Source organism: Pavona decussata, unplaced genomic scaffold (assembly GCF_977016875.1).
Source record: "Pavona decussata unplaced genomic scaffold, jaPavDecu1.1 SCAFFOLD_246, whole genome shotgun sequence".
In the NCBI taxonomy this organism is placed as follows: Eukaryota; Metazoa; Cnidaria; class Anthozoa; order Scleractinia; family Agariciidae; genus Pavona; species Pavona decussata.
Genome location: NW_028145651.1, coordinates 24127 through 42904, shown reverse-complemented (window position 1 = coordinate 42904; position 18778 = coordinate 24127). Strand labels below are relative to the sequence as shown.

At 37.9% G+C, this 18778-nt stretch overlaps 2 protein-coding genes across 2 annotated transcripts in view; one reads left to right on the top strand and one right to left on the bottom strand.

Annotated features, from left to right (window-relative positions):
- Positions 1–1767: 1767 nt before the first annotated feature.
- LOC146457115 (histamine H2 receptor-like) lies at positions 1768–6575 on the top strand. The gene has a single exon (XM_085092318.1). It carries the CDS (start codon positions 2988–2990, stop codon positions 4074–4076), a length of 1089 nt encoding a protein of 362 aa, XP_084948444.1. The 5' UTR covers positions 1768–2987; the 3' UTR covers positions 4077–6575.
- LOC146457114 (97 kDa heat shock protein-like) overlaps positions 6422–18778 on the bottom strand; it is a 29148-nt gene continuing 16791 nt past the window's right edge. The window contains exons 9-19 of the mRNA XM_085092316.1: positions 17477–17553; positions 15899–16157; positions 14232–14365; positions 12371–12585; positions 11948–12019; positions 10927–11127; positions 9914–10039; positions 9335–9442; positions 9027–9146; positions 8694–8855; positions 6422–7356 (exon numbers count right to left, since the gene is read on the bottom strand). Coding sequence (XP_084948442.1) covers positions 7126–7356; positions 8694–8855; positions 9027–9146; positions 9335–9442; positions 9914–10039; positions 10927–11127; positions 11948–12019; positions 12371–12585; positions 14232–14365; positions 15899–16157; positions 17477–17553 — 1705 coding nt within the window. The 3' untranslated portion in view covers positions 6422–7125. The remainder of the gene's footprint in view (positions 7357–8693; positions 8856–9026; positions 9147–9334; positions 9443–9913; positions 10040–10926; positions 11128–11947; positions 12020–12370; positions 12586–14231; positions 14366–15898; positions 16158–17476; positions 17554–18778) is intronic.

Below are 18778 nucleotides of genomic sequence, written 5' to 3'. Positions count from 1 at the left end.
TTAGCAATGACCTTTTAACAGAAAAGACAAAGTGTCAAGTTTTATTTTTCGAGAGATATTGGTGAAAAATGCGGGAATAAACAAAATCACCCCGTAAAAATTGATTCATTATTTACTTGTAAACGCTCCTACAGATTTTTTTCTAATTTCGCCTACAAGTTGTCTAGATTGAGTATTTTAAATCCCTAAAGTTTCGTCATAAAGTGTCTGACTAGATTTCGAGATAATCGACAATGTTTAAAATGAGAGGCTATGCGTTACCGTTACTATGGTAATAGCTGTTGCTTGGAAACCGATAAGAAAATTAACTTTGATCATATGTTGAAATGATGATGTAGTATGAAGGAGATAGAAGTTTATCTTGTATGCGAGATTGTAACTTCAAAACTTCCACCCTAAGTCCAGAAAAACTGCTGCGAGCCTCCTTAATCCTGAGAACTGTGATTCAATGATAAGGTCCACAATAACTGCCTGTACTACAAGAGGGAATGCCATCTGTTTTTACATTTTTACGTTTTTCAGCAAAAATCAGGTTACCTATCTACGTATGAGGGGGAGGGGGTGAATAATGGGGCATATGAGGGAGAGGGGGTGAATGTTCGTTTATGCCTACGTGACATAGTAATTGAAACCTAGGCAGTTGTGGGTTCGATTGCCGTGTAGGATTCACACTGTTTTGTTTGTTTTGTTCGAAGTGGCTCCACTCTGGTGACAAACTAAACAATACATGCACACCTCATTGACCATCTGATAAAAATTCAACAGTTATTAATCTATCAGTCACAACACATTTGCGTGAAGGTTTCAATTAAAAACACCGACCTCGCCTGTTTTTTAATCCCATCACGAATCTTTCAGACACCTTAACCCGCGAGGCATGTTTGCTATTTCGGTATTCCTCTGTCTAGGGCAAGCCGACTTTTATTGACAATTCTCTAAAGATAATAGGACGGGAACTGAGAAACAATCTCAAAGGCGCTTTGTTAGCAAATCCCATTAAGAGTAAGCTTAAGCAGCCGAGGCCTCTTGGACTGTCAGTTTGACTTCAATTTGGAATCATATTTGAGAAATTTTCCTGTCTACGTTGTTTTTAAAATTAACATGAAAATCACATTTAATAAGTACGAAAGAAAAGTCACCGGTGAGAAGTTCTTACAGTAAATGAATGATATCACCCTCTCATCTACGGACGTCTGTTGCCCGGCACATCTGGTCTTCAACTCACCATCATGTACCGCATTAGCCTGCGAAGCAAACGTTTCTGTCGGCGTTTTAAGCGTTTTTCGCTTTTCGACCGCATGGAAAACCCCACGCAAAGCGCCTGCTACACAAGCTAATACTGCGTCGAAAACAAGAGGCAAAAGCTTCTTCTTGCTTTAGAATTGTTTACGTTCAAATGAATGTCATGATTATGTTTGAATCAGTACTAGCAATACCTCTTTACTAACCGCAAGGTGTTTATGGTTAACTGAAGTGTTTTGCACAACTTGTAACTGCGCAATTTTTGTGAATCATGTCTTTGTTCTATAAAGCAAATCTTGAGAAGAAGTTCTATTGTTTTTACCATCAGGCGCGGAGGAAACTTGAACTTAACTGACTTAATTTAATCATATTTGTCATCTGTAAATTCGCCAACAAGGGGAAACGATTTTATTGTGTCCTTTTTACGTAAGCGCGTCCGCGATACTTATCAACAAGTTAGAAGCTTTCGGGTTGACTGATTTTCGAATACCCTGGTAAATATAGGTTTGCAAGTACACAAAATAATCACCAGATGAGACTGCGAACTGTTTGAGCATGAAGTTAGGAATTTTGGTTAACGTTTGTGAACCTGTTATTACTGAGGAACAAATTAATATCCTTTCCAAAGCAGGGTATTTCTTAACATATGATAGAAATATGTATATTTAGACCAACTAACTGAGGATCTAGACAAAACCCTACGCTCAGGACTCACGAGAGCCACAACAGCACGCAAATGAACATGTAAAATAAAAAGTTAATTGAAAAAAAAAAGTTAGAAGTCCACATTTTAATTAAACTTATTACATGTTAAATCTATAGCCCTACAGTGGTCTATGATAATAGCTACAAACTTCCGACTTGGTATTATACGTTGCGATTTGAATGATATATTCATTATATATTATAGAAAACAGGATAAGGGTGTCGGGAGACCTGACATCTGATTATCTACTAAGGGGATGTAAAATAACTACTCTTGAAGAGAATTCAAAATCGTTAAAAAATTAAATATTGCTATATTCCGCTTTTACGGCCGCCTGGCTTGCGATGAGTTTTTCTTGAATATCGGCTCAGCTGAAGCTAGTGAACTCTGTTAATGTTTTTCAATTTAGTCTCCCATGATGAAACCGGAAAGTGTATTGCCCCCAGCCAACGATATTGGTGTAAAGCTTTGAAAATATAATCATTTTAAGAGATCAAAATGGGCCTTTTTACTTCAGACCAATTTGCAAAAAATCGCTAATGAAGCGGCATTCATTTTGTCTTGCAGGCGTGTTCTGTTTCGCACGCCATTTTGCGATGTTTGTGGTACACACTTGATTTCTATATCTAGAGATTAATCACATCCTTAAAATTCATTTAGGTAAAGCTCAGCGACAGTTTGTTTTTGCTATTACATTAAAACTAGCAAAGCACGTCTCGGGAAATAATTTGTTTGGATTTCAAATATATGGATTTATCTTCTTATCATAATGAATTATCCAGGGAGCCTTTACGTGTTCACCTGCCCCCGTATTGTACACTTTGGCAGCTTATTTTCCGATAAATTCGTAAACTTCAACAAGATAGATAACAATTTGGATAAATAACTTGGCAAAACAAGGTTAAAGCCGGTTTGCTAGTCAAGGGGAAATATAGAGCGCTGGGCAGAAACCAACAGCCACATCGCAATTGCCGACCAGACAACGGACTACAAATAATTTGCGATTAAACGAAAAGACACCTGATTAAGCAACGGAAAAATGTTTCTGAACGTGACGGGTTCGACGCTAGAAAATGCTACGACAGCTGCCTCCCATTTGGCAAAAGGCGGCAGTCAGCGTGAAATCATTTTCAAAGTTTACCTGACAAGAGGAGTCCTCGCAGGCCCTTTGGCGTTACTCACATCTTTCTCAAACGGCCTTGTAATTTTACTTTTCATCAAAGATCCAAACCGATGTATCCGTGCCTCGCCAACATGTCTTCTGGTCGCTAGCCTTGCTCTGGTCGATTTCCTGGTGGGCTGTGCCTTGGAACCAACAGATGCGTACTACAGTCTGTCGATTGCTTTTGGAAAGAAGCCTTCTATAGAAAGGAAGGACATGCAGAGCGCCTCAGCGTATCTCCTTCTTTGCTCCATGCTGCTTGTAATGTTGATAACAGTTGACCGTTATATGGCGGTGTCCCGCCCCATCCAGTACTCTCAAAGAATCACTAAAAAAAGAGTTTACGCCAACGTGGTGTTCATTTGTGTTTACTGTGCAGCACTGATCTTGGTTATAAGACAGTGGGCGGAACAGTATAGGAACGAGATCTTCTGCGGTCATATCGGCTTGGTATTGGTCATTACCATCGCTCTATTCGGAAGCATCGTGTGTTCGCTTCGAAGGCAAACTCGAAAGCTGAAAAGACTGAGCGTCAATTCTGATGATGTATTTGTTGTTCAAGCAAGTGAGCGTGAACGCAAGGTTACATTAACACTAGCTACCATGCTTGTACTGTTCTTAGCTTGTACCATGCCATGGTTTTTAATGATGCAGGTTTTTGATTACTGTGAAATCTGTCAGAAGAACTGGTGGGTCATGAAACTGTTGTTTATTTTGTTTCAAGCCAATTGCGCTCTAAATCCATTATTTTGCACACTTCGGCTGCCTCGTTATAAAGTGGCGCTAAACGGTTTTTACCATCGAGTCTTTCCTTCAACAAGGCGGGAGCGGCAGGCTTACAGACTGAGAAAGCGAATCTCGAATAGGTACGCACCAAATGATCCAGTTGAAAGAAGGCGATCATCACTGAGTTTACACTTTGTTAAACGTTCACCCATTTTGACTCAATATCAATTGAAAGACTAAAGCGCTCTACTGTAATTAATAGATCTTATTTTAATCCTTTTTTATTATCTCCTTATATTTTTAAAAGTCAAAACCGTGTTTCTTTTGCCGGATAATTTAACGTCGACTGGGTAATTAGCCCCAAAAAGGTTTTATCATTTAGTGTCAAAATAGAGCATCGACATAGTGCAAATGTTAATCTTATCTGTAATATATTGTATCAATTTTAGTAGCTATAATGCACTCTGACGTTTTAGAATATACTTTATTTTCTAGAGAAGGTAGAGATATCGTGGAAAGTTTTTGCTAAATAAAAACAATTAAAACTCTAAAATTGATCGATGTATCATGGGTCAATTAAAATGTGGTCGTTCAATGTGGCTCATTGCTTTATTATTATTATTTTTTTTTATTAAAAAGGAACAAACATTTAATTAAAACCATAACTGATATTTTACGGATATTGCGTTTATATTATATTCCGCCCCGGCTAAATAAACAAAACGAGCGCAAAACAGAAAGGAGGCCGTAAACTCTTGATTCTCGCCGAACGAAAAGGAAAAAAAACCGCCGAATGGATGAAATTCTCCTGCTCATTAACTTAAATTTGAATGACTAGGTTATAAGCCATAGATTGCGGTCTAACTTTTTTTGTGAAATAGTTCTCGGCAAGTTATCGCATTTCTCTTCTAGAGGGTGGAGGGCTGGAGGCGCCAACGAACGGAACAAATTCGCGGAAAACAACGAATAACAATTCTATATTTAAATTCAGTCGGATGTAAAAGTGGCCTTCAATATTTGAAGTTTCATCGTCATGTGTTTCATGCGTATGTGTGAAAGTTAAAAGAAGTGTGGTCTCACCAATATAGCTGGCATTACAGTGATCGCAAGTAAATTTGTAAATAACGCCTGAGCGAACTCCCCGTCGTACGGATTTTTTCACGCTAAATAGATTGCGTTGCTTAAAAGACGAAAAAACTAACTCGATGTTGACAGAAGTCCAATATCAGCTAATATCGCCTAACTAGTCACCTTAGCTTGTTTTGCGCGAAGTAAAAAACCTTCCTATCGTCCACCCATGAAGGGAAGGAGTTCTTGAGAAAAATATGGTGTGGTCACATGACCAGACCAAATTCTCTTCCAATACGAAAACGAAATAATGTAAAGTTTATAGCATTGAAACGTATGTTGAGGTTTGTCCAGGTTGATATTTGATTTCGTTTACTTTAAGTTACCCGTTCCTGCAGGAATTACGCTAAAATTTCCAAACCCTTGAGTCCTTCCTCAATAAAATGACATTTTTCGAAATAGCCAATCAGATTGTGAGAAACACTCTCCCAGACGATTCTACGAAGGAACGGTTACATGACTTTGTAACGCTTTCGTTCGACACCCTACAAGCAGAGCCTCTCAAGGAAAAATTCTGCTGGCGGGGTGCTGTTCGAACCAGTCCAACATTTCACAGCAGCACGAATCATACCGGTGCGAGTTCCTCTCGGTAGCTGTTTCACATTGAGATTAACGTCCAGCTTAGCTTTGAAAACTGCCAGCTCGTTTCACATTCGATTCCTTTCAGCTTCATTTATTCGCTACAGAATGAAACTCGCACCCCCAAAGAACCCAGAGTGTTCTCAATAAAAACGCGGTATAAATGTTTCATCTCGAAGTCGCACTCGCACTTAACAAGAGACCGACAATAAAGCTGCTATTAATTGGGCCTGATCGCTTGAAGTTCTTCTGCAGGAGAACAGATAACATGGTAGATATTAGTGTACACACAGCCAAGGAAGAGAAATGAGATTGTCTAGATATTGACACCACGGAAAATAGCAGGTTAAAGTTCTTAGGCAGGAACTCGTGTACACACGGCCCAGGGGGATGAAAGTCCGCGAACACGACTCAAGGGCGAGAAATGAGACTGAGCAGAGATAAACACCTAGCAGGTTAAAATTCTTGGGCTCGTCTACATACGGCTCAAGGGAGGGCCCCTTGGGCGAGAAATGAGCTTGGAGAGATTAAAAGCGTGAGCATTATGAGAGACAACAAAAGGCACACATCTCCACCTTTAACTATTCACTCTCGCCAATTTACTGTGTGTTTTGAGTTTCGATCTTACATTGTTATTGCTATTAGGGCCGCAAGTCATTAGCTTATGCTATCACGTGTCACGGCCCTCGTTCAATTCAGGTCCAGCCACACTCAGTTATCTGGGGTACACTACATCAGACTACCTTCATCCCTTATAAACAAATTGAAATCATGGAGTCAGGAAATGTGAAAATATTGCCAACCAGTGAAACTGAAGATGGTAGGCCTTCGACTGTATTTTAACCATGTGTACTGGCCCCTGAAGTTCTCACTCACAGTTAAAAAAAAAAGCTGTAGTTTTATTGTTTGTTGATAACTTTACTTATTAGCCATGATGATGTTCAACGCAATTTCCAGTACTGCTCATGAAATTTTCAATGTGTACACTTTTGTTCTACTGTTTTAAATTTATTACTTGTTAACGTGATACGAGATAAGTTTTTATAAAAATGGAGCAAAGTATCCACGCAAATGTGTCTTCAGTAATTGGCCATTGGGGTTCCGCAGGGGACTGGGACGAGTTGAGCATTTATATCATTTTTAAGTATATCACAGGAATAAGAAAACTTTTAGAGTTTATAAGATATTGGGGGATGCCGTCTCAAAATTAGAGACGTTTCTATGGATTTGGAACCATGTTTCAAGGTCCATAACTTGGTTGTTATTCAACCAAACAGCACCAAACTGGTCTTTCATACGGTGGTGTCAATTTACAAATTGGATAAAATTTTCAACTCGACCCAGTCCCCTGCTCAACCTCGAAATAGCGAATGACATTAGAGGCACCGATTAAGAACCAGTCTTTTTGTCAGCTTGACATCATCAAGTCGCCTTTAAACAGTTCTACATACAGATAATTCGTTTACCAGTTCACGGCAACTAAATCATTCGACTTACTAAGACAGCAAACCCAATGAAATGGAATGAAACACAGCAGCTTTCAAAGCACCATCCGTTTGTTTTGTCTTGACTGTAATATTTGTTAATCTATCTCCATATCAGGGTCAAATTTCTTTCCCTCTTCACCGCCTTGTGTTTCTTGTCCTTGTTCAGACGGCGCTTCTGCATTCTCTCCTTCCTGATCCATCTTTTCGTCGCTCTTGTCGTTTTCAGACTTGTTTTCTTGTTTCTTTTCTTCATCCTTTGGTGGTTGTTCTTGTTTGGGTTTGGGTTTTGGTTTGTTTAATATAGTGTAACACGTGTCTTCCAACAACTACAAAAACAAACACATGGCGGGTAGGCCTTATTAATAGACTGAAAGAATTGAACAGCCAGCGGTACCACAACGGCCTACGAGAACGTCGCTTGAAAATATAATTTCGCGTTACTTGTACTACTTCGCGATTATTCCAATTCGTTCAACTTGTATAATGTGGCCGAACTATCCAGTAACAGAACAGGTGGGAACAGCGTTCAAGTTGAGCCAAAAATAAAAAAAGGAAAATTTTACCGTCACTGACGTCACTGCATGTGCTCACGTTGCCACAAAACTTCGAATTTGGTCAATTTGACGGCTTTGTTTGGCCGAGGACGGCAAAGAAATGTACCAACATTTACAACGTACGTGCAGAGTCATTGTTTTTCTCATTAAATCCTATTGTTTTGTGACGTTCTCGTTGCCGTCGCCGTCGTCTTTGCTAAAGCTCCCTACTCCCCCTAATGTTACAAGACAAGAAGACATCAACTAATTAATGAGGGACCGTCGCGGTTACGTACGAAACTTGGAAGCTGAAAATATCTATATTCAGGATTCGAATCCATGACCCCTGCAATACCCAGATAACGATGCGATACTCTACTAACTGAGCTATCAAGCCACCTGGGAGCTTTTCACATCTAAATTTCACTCACATGTCTTTACCCCCTAAGGGTATATTGTGAAGCTCAGTTGGTAGAGCACTGCACTGCACCGGTATCGCAGAGGTCATGGGTTCGAATCCTGTTCAAGGTAATAACTCGGACGGTTTTCATTTCTTAATTCTTTCAACTGCAGTTCAACTATATTTCTTGAATTTCATGTGTTACACTTCCAGAACGTATCCAGTCGGACCACCAGGGATTGCTCGAGACTGCCAGTGAAAATCTTTTCAGATGTTTCAGTTTAAATTGATTTTCAGTGACTTTCATTCCTATTGGTCAGACACACATGCCTCATGCCTCTTTTGTCAACCGTAGTTTCACGCTGTAGCTTTTAAAGTATTTCGTTAACGTTTTCCTACTTCTCTGGAACAAGACATTTGTTTTCTTTTACCTCTCAAAGATCCCATCACTTCACCGCTAAAATGCTCTGGGACAACGGTATTCTTGTCAGGCACTTGAAATTAAGCTATTTCAAATAACGCAGACTCCTTCTTTAAAGTACATGTATCGTGCGATCAAATACCTTATTTGAAACAAAGTAGAGAGCCAGCTTCGTGCTCTTCTACCATACAACTCACTACTCTACAATGCTGAAACCCAAACAAGGAAACCTAACCGTAGGCTAATTACACGACTTTGTGCCTGACGCATGTGTTATGTGTAAGGAGAACAGTTTGTAGGTTGAGGTACCTTTTTTTCTGAGAGAATCATTGAAGTGTAGACAGCAGGATCTTGATGATCAGCCAGCTTGCTCTGTGCATTCCACTTGTCGTTTATCCACTGCTCCTTCTCCGCAACAGCTTTTTCCACCTTCGTGATTTCTTCTGCTTCAATATGATCGTATTTCTCATCCTGAAATATAGCACGATCAAACGAGTGAATACACTGCAAACTGTCAAACAACTAATGCAATCACTTTACACGCTTGTACTTGTTTGGATCCAGTTTTGATTAGTTAGTTCCATGTCGACTAACAGTAATTTCTTGGTTTTACGATAGTTGATCGCCAAGAGCCATACTCACCTTCTGTGCACAGAGCTCAAGAATTTTTCTTATCTGCTGCAAGCTTTTTCCTAGTTCTTCAAATGCCGCAGGTCTTGTGAGGGATTCTTCACACCTTGTAACCACTGGATCTCCTATTTTCTGTATAATAATCAATGAAAATAATTCATACGAGGTTAAAGACCAGTTTCAGAATTAACGCCAAAATTGATTCAGTCCTTCGTTGATAATCCACTTCACTGATCTTCATCCATCCAAACCTAATTAATTTACAGTTTATCGTCAGCTCTTTACGTGTCAATTTTTAGATTCTGGCAAATTGATGTTACCTTCAGTGAAGCCAGTTTGTCCTGATAAACCTGTTTGGACTGGTCGTCACCCTCTTCATACAGCCAGTCTTCTGTTTTTTCAAGTTCAGATGCAAATTTCTTTCGTGCCTACAACAGTAAAAATAACTTGTGAATTTGTTGATAAAAACAGTGCTGCTGGTGGTCTATCATGTGACTGTAAAATGTGCACTTTTCTCAAACCTATTTGCCAAAAAGTTCATTATTTAATGTTTAATAGCATTTTATCTCAGGCTTTCCATGTTCACCAAAAGTCGTGTATAATTTATAAAATGACTCAGGATACACGTGGCAGCATAACAGATGTAAATTCTCATCATCTTGTATTTAATTAATGACTCACATAGCTGGCCAATCGTGTTTCTCTTGTTTTTACTATATGCGATTATAAAGGTAGGGCTTGAACCAACTAAGCACTTTCCCAGTGAGGCTGAACCTAGTTGCAAGCCTATTGACGAGAATATTGGGATCTAAGGAGTCAAAAGCTGCTGAAAGATCAAGGGATACTAGGAGAACCTCTTTTATGCCATGGTACAAGAAGTTAGTCAATAGACAAAGCACCTCTTCAGTGATAAATTTCTCCAGTTGTGAATACAGTTTTCCTCTCATGTCATACACATAGGATTCCACTGCATTCTTAGCGACTCCTTTCTCTCGCTCCTTTCGGTCCTGAAGTATCATTTGATTCTGCAGCAAGAACAGAATAAGAAAATGATGTGTTATTCAGTAAGTGACACAGGCATACTCGGAAAAAATCTAAGTGCTCCTATCAGGAGTCGAACCTAAGACCTTCCGATTACTAGTTTGGATGCTCTACCACTGAGCTACAGGAGACTCGTGGGAGCTTAGGCCATTAAACTAAGCCAAGAACAGAATAACAGGATTCCTTATGGTGCATTGTGACTGTTGAAGAAACTAAAGACACTGCTCTCAGAAACAAAGACAGACATTGAAGGAAATGTGATGTTGTGTTTTAAGCCTGGTAACAAACGATAACTGTATTTTTCGGTTTTCGGTTGGTGACACAGGCATTCTTGGAAAAGGTAAAGTAGCTACCGTACAGTAGCAGAGATCCGAACGAAGGGCCAACGCTCGAAACATCAGCACTCGAATCTCTCTCTGTGCGGTGGCCAATTTACCTTAAGTTTTCAACTCTGTTGATAAACCAAACATTCGTTGGAAAAAGAAAACCGAGTTCTCCAAATGGGAGTGAACCCACCACCTTCCGATCACTAGTTCGGATGCTCTACCACTGAGCTATAGGAGACTCGTGGGAGCTAAGGCCATTTAACTAGGTTCATGGGACAAACATCCTGCATACTGCTAGGATTTGAGTGTCGATGAGTGCCAGTGGTATGTGCGCATTGAAAGAAATCCGGTTGGGAGAACTCGGATTTCCTTTTTCTGAGAATTACTGTGTCACTGACTAAAAAAATACATCTATTGCTTTTGGGCTAAAATGGGTCAATTTTTGTTCTTGAGGATCCCTAATCCAATTCAAACTACATCATTTATTTTGTTAGACGTCTTAAGAGATGTCCAATAACCAGATGGCGAAATTCAAGTGAACAAACCTCTCTATCAATAGCCTCCTGCAGTTGAGCTGGTGTCAATCCAGGAGATGATGTCTCTACCCTCAAATCGATTGTTTTAACTTGCTGCTTCTTCTTCTTAGGTGGTGCACCATTATCTTTCTTTCCTTTAGTGTCCTTGCCATTTTCTGTATCAGCCGCCTTGTCCTTTGAATTGCCTTCCTGTTCAGTGGATTCTGAAGTCTGTGGGAAAACAACACAATTATCAAGTAGGTCAGGTCACTTTAGTTTACAATGGAAATATTTACCCTTATCATATAGCTGAACTGGTCCGTGCTGAAAAGGAGCATTCTGATTGGCTCCCTGAGCAGTCCGAATTTTTCTATACGGACCGCTACGATGGACCACTTACGTTCGTACGTTTGAAAGGAGAAATGTGTTTCAATTTTGACAAACAAAAAACAAAGCAAAAATGTTTTAAATTAAGTTTATGAAGTAGGAACTGTCCATACTGTCACGTCGGAGTTTTTACTTTCTTGCACTTTTTCTCACACTGTTTGAACATAAACAAGTTTCACACTGACTAGAAAGCAACAAGCCGAAAAGTCTATATAATAAAAACCTTATTGAACTAGCTTGTTCTGTTCGTTTTGGGAAAGTATGGTCTCGTCCTTTTTTTTTGCAAGTTTATGTACCAAGCTGAAAACTTGCAAAAAAAGAACTCGACCAATATTTTCCCAATGTGGACCTCACGCTATTTCAATAACACATATGTACTTTAACCCGGAGAGCAAACTGTTTCTTTTTTTTACTTTTTGAGCATCTGTTGATTCAGATCAGTGTCATCATGGTTTCTTCTCTTCGGTATCGCAGTATTTTTTTTGAGGACACCATGGCATTTCTTTTTCGTACAGACATTTATTTTTTTCTGTTTTGTTCAACAAGCTTTGCCAAACTTATCAATGCAGTGACCCTGTTAATACAGCCAGATTTTCATTCCCATTATGTGGTTGGTTTAGGGTGAAGGTCACCAATAAATCCTTTCTATTCCAGATGTGCTTACCTCAGCAGCTGTGTCCATAGGTTCTTCCTCAGTCTCCTGTGATCCATTAGCATCCTCTGTCCCTTTAGCATTCTAAAATAACAAAAACATACTCTTACAGCTATGTACTCCACAAAGCCTTACTACCAGTCTTATTCAGTGTTTTTAACACAACTTCATTATCTCTTTCTGCCCTTGGCCTTTTCCAACTAAAAAATAAAATGTAATCTTGGATGCATTCTCACACAGAAAACAGTAACTCTACACGATAGATAAAAACAACAGCTCGGCTGTGCCCAGACAAGTTTATACCTTTCTGTGTGGCAAATGAGTTTCAAATGCATTGTAACCTTTTCATTTTTTCCTTTCAAAATGACTAATTACACATGCACTGTTTCAAAGTAACAAACATAGTTTACACCTGTACAGTGTGGTTCAACACACCTCACTAGTGTCATCTGCAGCTGTTTCCTTTGCCTTGTCCTCTTGTCCTTCAACTTCCATTTTTTCTGGCTCAGCTTCAGGAGCGACAGCTAGTTTCTCAACCAAGCTTGCATTAACAACGGTCAACACGCCATGTATGTCTAACCGAACTTTGACTTTCACCTTTGATGATTCGCCCTCCTTGTTGGGCACCACATCTTGGATTAAAAAACTCCCTGAAAAAGAATTCAATCAAATGTTGCACTTCCTTGAGAGTCAAGATTCATGGAACAAAATATAGTAATTTAGAAAATATAACTACGCACTTGTACATAAATATAGACTGACTTTCCTCAAAGTTTCACTAATTTTCATTTAAATTTACACATATTAAATTAAGCCAGTCTCGACAGCTATTAAAGTTATGTAAAATACTATGCCTGAATTAAAAAAAAATACAAAAACCTAGACTAAATTAGTGAAAATGCTCGAAGATAGCATTGATTTAAAAGAATCAAATGTGTAACGAACTGCTTGAAGAAACATGTGCAAGCAATGGGAACAACAAAGAAGCACACAACTAGACTATAGCTGATAAAAGCATAACTTAGTATCAATTGCAGAACATCAACAGCGCAATCTTGTTCACCTAAAGGCTACAGAAAGTCACATAAGATATGCAGTCCATGTTGTGCTAGACACAAAGGAGCTCTTGTTGATAAAACAGTATGATGGAAGTACTTCATTGTGATCAGAACAAGGTATTGGGATTAGCCACTTGCTGGCATGGACAGGAACGTTCGGATAAAAACGAAATGACGTACAACAAGCTCTAAGGTAAGTGGTTAAAAGTGCTACATGTGTACTCAAACAGCACCCACCAAACCACAAAATAGATGGTGGTCTCATACTCTGCCTGCAACCCACTTCCTCAACCTCAAAAGATGGTATCTTTGTTACATACATGTAGCCACCCATCTATTCAGCAGTATAAAAATGACAATGAGATGCAAACCTCACTTTTCTTGTTTATCTAGCAATGCTGACTCTTGCTAGCTGAATATTACTGTGTCAATTCAAATTTTAAAGCCAATAAATTTTGCCGGTAATGTTCATCAGATAGGTGGTGTCTTCGATAACCCCCTGACCCAAGACAAGGTCGGTCCTCTTTGAACAAACTTTTTATGAGCTGTTCCCAAAGTAGTCAACACTTTTTTACAAGTAAAGTCAGCACTAAATCAGTGAAAATGCTTGGATAGCAATGATTTAAAAGAATCTGAGCTAACACCCTCCTTGGCGAGGCAATTCCAACCATCAACAGGTCTTGGAAAGAATAAAAACTTCAAAACATATGGCTAATGCTAACCCTAACTGGGTTGTCTAAGGTCGGTAATTGGCTCACTATAAACTGCTGATACAGGGGTTCACTAAAATGTTTACAATGATCCTTACACTCAACTATCATAAGATAAAACATCATTCCTCAAATGAAGGGGTGCCTGAAAAAAAGCCCTAAGTGACTTCTGATAAATTGCTAGATTCTCCTTCCAAATTGCCTTGTATTCACTTTGAAACAAAAGGAGAATTTGACCTTACCTCAAAAGTCACTTAGGGCCTCATTCCATGCACCCCTTCAAATGATGTTTTAACTAACCCACTACACAAACTGTATTTAAACAGTGCAAACCTTTACAGATTCCAGTTGTTCAAGGCCAATTCACACAGGTTACAATCCAAAAATAATTGCTATTTTAACTTCTAATTTCTAACTACTTCTAACTTTTTCTGCACAATAAAACTGTTGGGCAAAAAATATGACTTACAAATCAAACAATTGGTACCCAGGATGCTATCTAGAAATCTATGACTACAGCCAGCTTACCTATGAACCCATCTTTAAGAGGGAGGTTGGCATTTTTACCATAGCTTGCCTCCAAATTAAATGGTTCTTTGCGATAAAATGTCAGCATCTTTGAGAAAGGGAAACCATGATTAACAGCAAAAACCTCCATCTCCCTGGAGCAACAAACAAGATAGATAGATGGTTTACAATGACAGAATTACAAAGACAATGATAGTTTAAACCTGATTTGCTAAGGTCTTACAAATCATGCTTATGAAAGTCAATAATCTACAAATTATGTACAATAATTGAAAAATTACAAATAACATAGAATTTAGAAACAATATACTTGTACAAGTACTACTAGTATGACATTAACATTAAACAATACAGTATACAATATAGTTGAACACTTGTTGAAAACCAAGTATTCAAAACAAGTGATTGGTTTTTTAATTATAATTTACTGTTTAGTTACTGTTTAGCAATACATGTAAATCAAGAGGAAACAGATAAAACACCTTTTGAGCCCTTTAAGAGTGAATTCCAATGAATGAGACAGATAGAGAGAGACAGAGAGGAACGACTGAAAAAATTATTGCTGTATTAAAGCAAAAAGGAAAAAAAATAAACATGTCAGAGCATAATTTTTATATTAAAATATTTTTTCCACTTTTTAATTGACTGCCTATTTGACAGGTGTGTAATTTTTGGAGAGATGCTTATTAAAACTCATCAACAACAAGAATTTTCTGAACAAAACATAATATTATACTATTCTTTTCCTTCTAAAAACAACATTTTATTGAAACTGTCTCTCTTGCCACCAGATAAAATTCACTGCATAAATTTTCTCCATTTTTACGCACAGAAGTGTTCTTGGCCCTGATCCGTAGTACTTGAAATAAGTACTGAGGCACTTACACTATATCAGCATTTTTGCTCTCATGAAAGTATCGTTGGCCGGAAGCACTTAATCAGGGCAGGTGCTTTATTGAGTAAATAAAATACTGTATTTATTTGATTAACCGCCCACCTTTGAATAAGCAACTCATCCTGAAAGCCCAAAACTTAATAAGCACCCACCTGCTCCCAACAAAAAAACATTACTGTACAAGCCCAGCGTGAAGTAACAGAGTGTCAGTTGTGTTCCAAAATTGGTGTTAGATACGGTAGTCAATGAACTTTTATATCGTTTATGGCTTGTTCATGTTAGCTTTTGCAATTTGTTTTGTCTTGTTGAAGCAAAATAAACTTGTTATTTCTTGTTTTGTTATTCTCTAAAACTGTCCTCGCTTGCTGAAAATGTTATTATATTTTATTAGCTTTGCCTATTATTACATGATACAGACAAATAGAGGAATAAGTATAATAAATGCTAAATAAGGCAGGGATACCACAACAGCATAAAGCCAATTACAGTGGTCCCAGAGTTAAATATATATATATAAAAAAAACTCAGACGAACAACAACAACAAAGAAAACAGATGAGGCTACTTACATGTATGGCAATAAAAAAAAAAAGCGAAGATGGACAGACACATTACGTGAACCGTTACATGACGGACAGATAGTTTTCCAGGAAAAATAGTAAGCACCCATCCTCGAAAAAGCACCCAACCCTCATTGGCCCAAAGTTAAATAGGCGCCCAGCAAGGTGATAAATCAAATAAATGCGGTAACAGAATCCAAACAAGATTCCTACCCTTCATCTTCTGTATTGTGTGACTTCCATGTGAGGACAATGGGGTAAGGTGCTACATCATTGACAGTAAATTCTCGTACTCTGAATGTAGGTGACAACATGGCACTCTGCAGGGCACAGCCTCTTGCAACAGCTTCATCTGCATTCAAAGTTGTACTAACTTCTTTGTCAAAAGTTTTCTTTATAATATTTTTCACTGCAGGAATGCGAGTAGAGCCTCCTACAACTTCAACAGCCTCTATGTCAGCAACCTTAAGTCCTGTAAATAATAAAACAAAATTAATTTCCTCATGAGAAAGTATAGTTAAGTATGTCAACCTTAATGTCACCCATGTTCAGCAGCCTTAATTTTGCCTCATGAAGTGAAACAGTCAAACCTCTTGACTTCCCTCAGTCTGGGTAGAATACCCACATAATTATTCTCTACTATAAAAAACACTATAATATACGGACCCTATCTGACCCAGACAATGGATGCTAAATCTTGGCTCAAGGGAACAACTTCATATAAATTTAACCTCTTTACAGTGTAATACAGACACTAGATTAATTACAAAGCCACTACAAGTGGAGTGCTTTCATTTACTTTGTGGCCAGGGAAAATCAGCTGTTACATGTACACCTACATGTACCATGCCCAAGAAATAGTGGCTATTAAATCATACAAAATGAAATCCTCAAGATATAGCAATATTGCTTGATTGTTTTTAAGAAAACAATAATTACTCCACTCACATTTGTTGGTTATGGAAAAAATTATGTCCAACTCGGTTTGTTATCTATCATCTTGTATCCAATGCATGTTAGTGGAGTAATAGCTAAACTAGAAGTTTCCATAGACTGGAAACAGAAGTGCTGTAGCGAAAGGTGACCAATTTGGCCACCGAGTTGGCAACATGAGAAATTGCTTAACCTGTAATTGTTGTGGTTCAATTTTATCCTTTTGGTTTAAATTTTATTTCCCTTTGTTTTGGGGTATGGTAATGTATATGATAAATAAAAATTAAACCAAGGATAAAATTGAACCACAACATAACCACCCAATTTTTCACAAAATTAAGCAGAGTTGAAAAAATTAATATGTGTTGAAAGTTTAGGACCGATCTGCACGGGCTCCATTCTCTAAATTTGCCTTGCATTCCCTGAGTTTTCATACATACAAATTAAATTTAAAAAAGACTAGACAAATTAACGTAGATGCTCAGCAGATAAACAAAACTGCATTCTTTCCTAATTAACTTCTTTTTTTGCACTGTAAAAATGAAAAAAGTACTATCTCATGTAAAAAAAAAAACCCTGTGATTACGTATCAGGTATTGACAAAAAAAAATCTTGCCAACCGAAATTGTTTTACAATTCCCTGTATCTTGATGAAAACCACTTGGATAAAAAATTTCAACCTGCTTATGCAAATTATCAATGAACTTTCAGATGGAATAAATGTGATGAACTTTCAGATGTACACACAATGGTGCTTCATTAACAAAGACAAAATAATTGAATGACGCAGACTGTTATATCCTAAGGTGACTGTTATTTCAATCCATCTTTTGCGTTTCAAACTACCCTTGTACATACCTGATTTTTCCAGCAGTGTTTTTATTGTTGCCTCAAATCGCTGAAGTAGACTTTCTATTATCCCTTCAAACTCAGCTCTGAAACAAAACAAAAGATTAAGTCATATACATACAAGTAGTTCAAGTTTTTTTTGTTCAAAACTGTGTTCTTTTCTTTATCTATGATTAACACATAGAGGAGTTTTTAATTAAATGTTAAAAGTACAGTAATAAGAATAATATATTTTATTTTGTTTTGAGATTGCTTCATTGTACTCTGTTATTTACTAGAAGTACTTTAAGACCAAAATCAATAATGACTTGGTGGCATACATTATTTTGTTCTGGTTAAAACTTTTTTGGTTTAAAAATAATTATTTTCAAACCAGTTTGATTTTTATCTCCCTTTGTTTCAGATTATGGTAATGAATACTGCACAACGGAAAATAAAAATTAGACTGGTTTGAAAAATTTTAAACCCCCAACAATTTAAACCACAACACATTTTCCCATGCTTGACACATGCTAAAAAACTGGACTGATTTAGACACTATGACTTGCTTATGATTATTGTACATGTATGTGACTTTGGAGGATGTTACTTGCACAGTACAACAAATCTACAATTGACACTACCTATGATTACATTGTTGCATGGGGTTTTAAGACAAAAACATTAATTTAATGGCTTTACACACTGTTTAATCTAGGCCACGTCTTTGCGTCATTGATGACTGGTAAATTCTATTCTGACGCAAAGTGACATTATTGTGGGGGTGTCTCGAAAACGAAGACCTCTAAAACGAAGACCCTAAGACCTTAAGACCATAAGACCACGAAAACTCGAAAACGAAGACCCCCCCAAAATTTCAAAGTGTGAGTTCAAAAAAATAAAATAGCATAAAAATACATTAATTTATACCTCAGGTGAAATTTAATTCCTTCCTGTGCTCCTACCATGGTTATCCGCCATCTTGAGCTGAGTAACCGCATTTCTTGGAATATTGACCGGAAGTGTGTTTCCCGCTCCACTGGACCGGAAGCGCGTTTCCGAATGTCTCCGGTTGCGCTGCTGGGTTTTTATTTAATAACCAACTACAAAGAAATGAGTGTTAAATCCCTTCTTCTGGGAATTACAACCACGCGATCGTGAGAGCAAAAGAAATAAAGCCTAGGCTTTCTATTATGAAAGTTGCTGTAATGATTTTGAGGTTCTTCAATCCCGAGTACATCCATACATTTATCTCTATAGCAAACCAGCCGTGAACAGCTACTAAGCCATAGTATCGGATTTCCATACAAACACTGTTATTTCAAGCCTGTT

Excerpts from the sequence above, each read along its gene's own strand:
- LOC146457115 (XM_085092318.1), top strand. The coding sequence starts at position 2,988 with ATGTTTCTGAACGTGACGGGTTCGACGCTAGAAAATGCTACGACAGCT.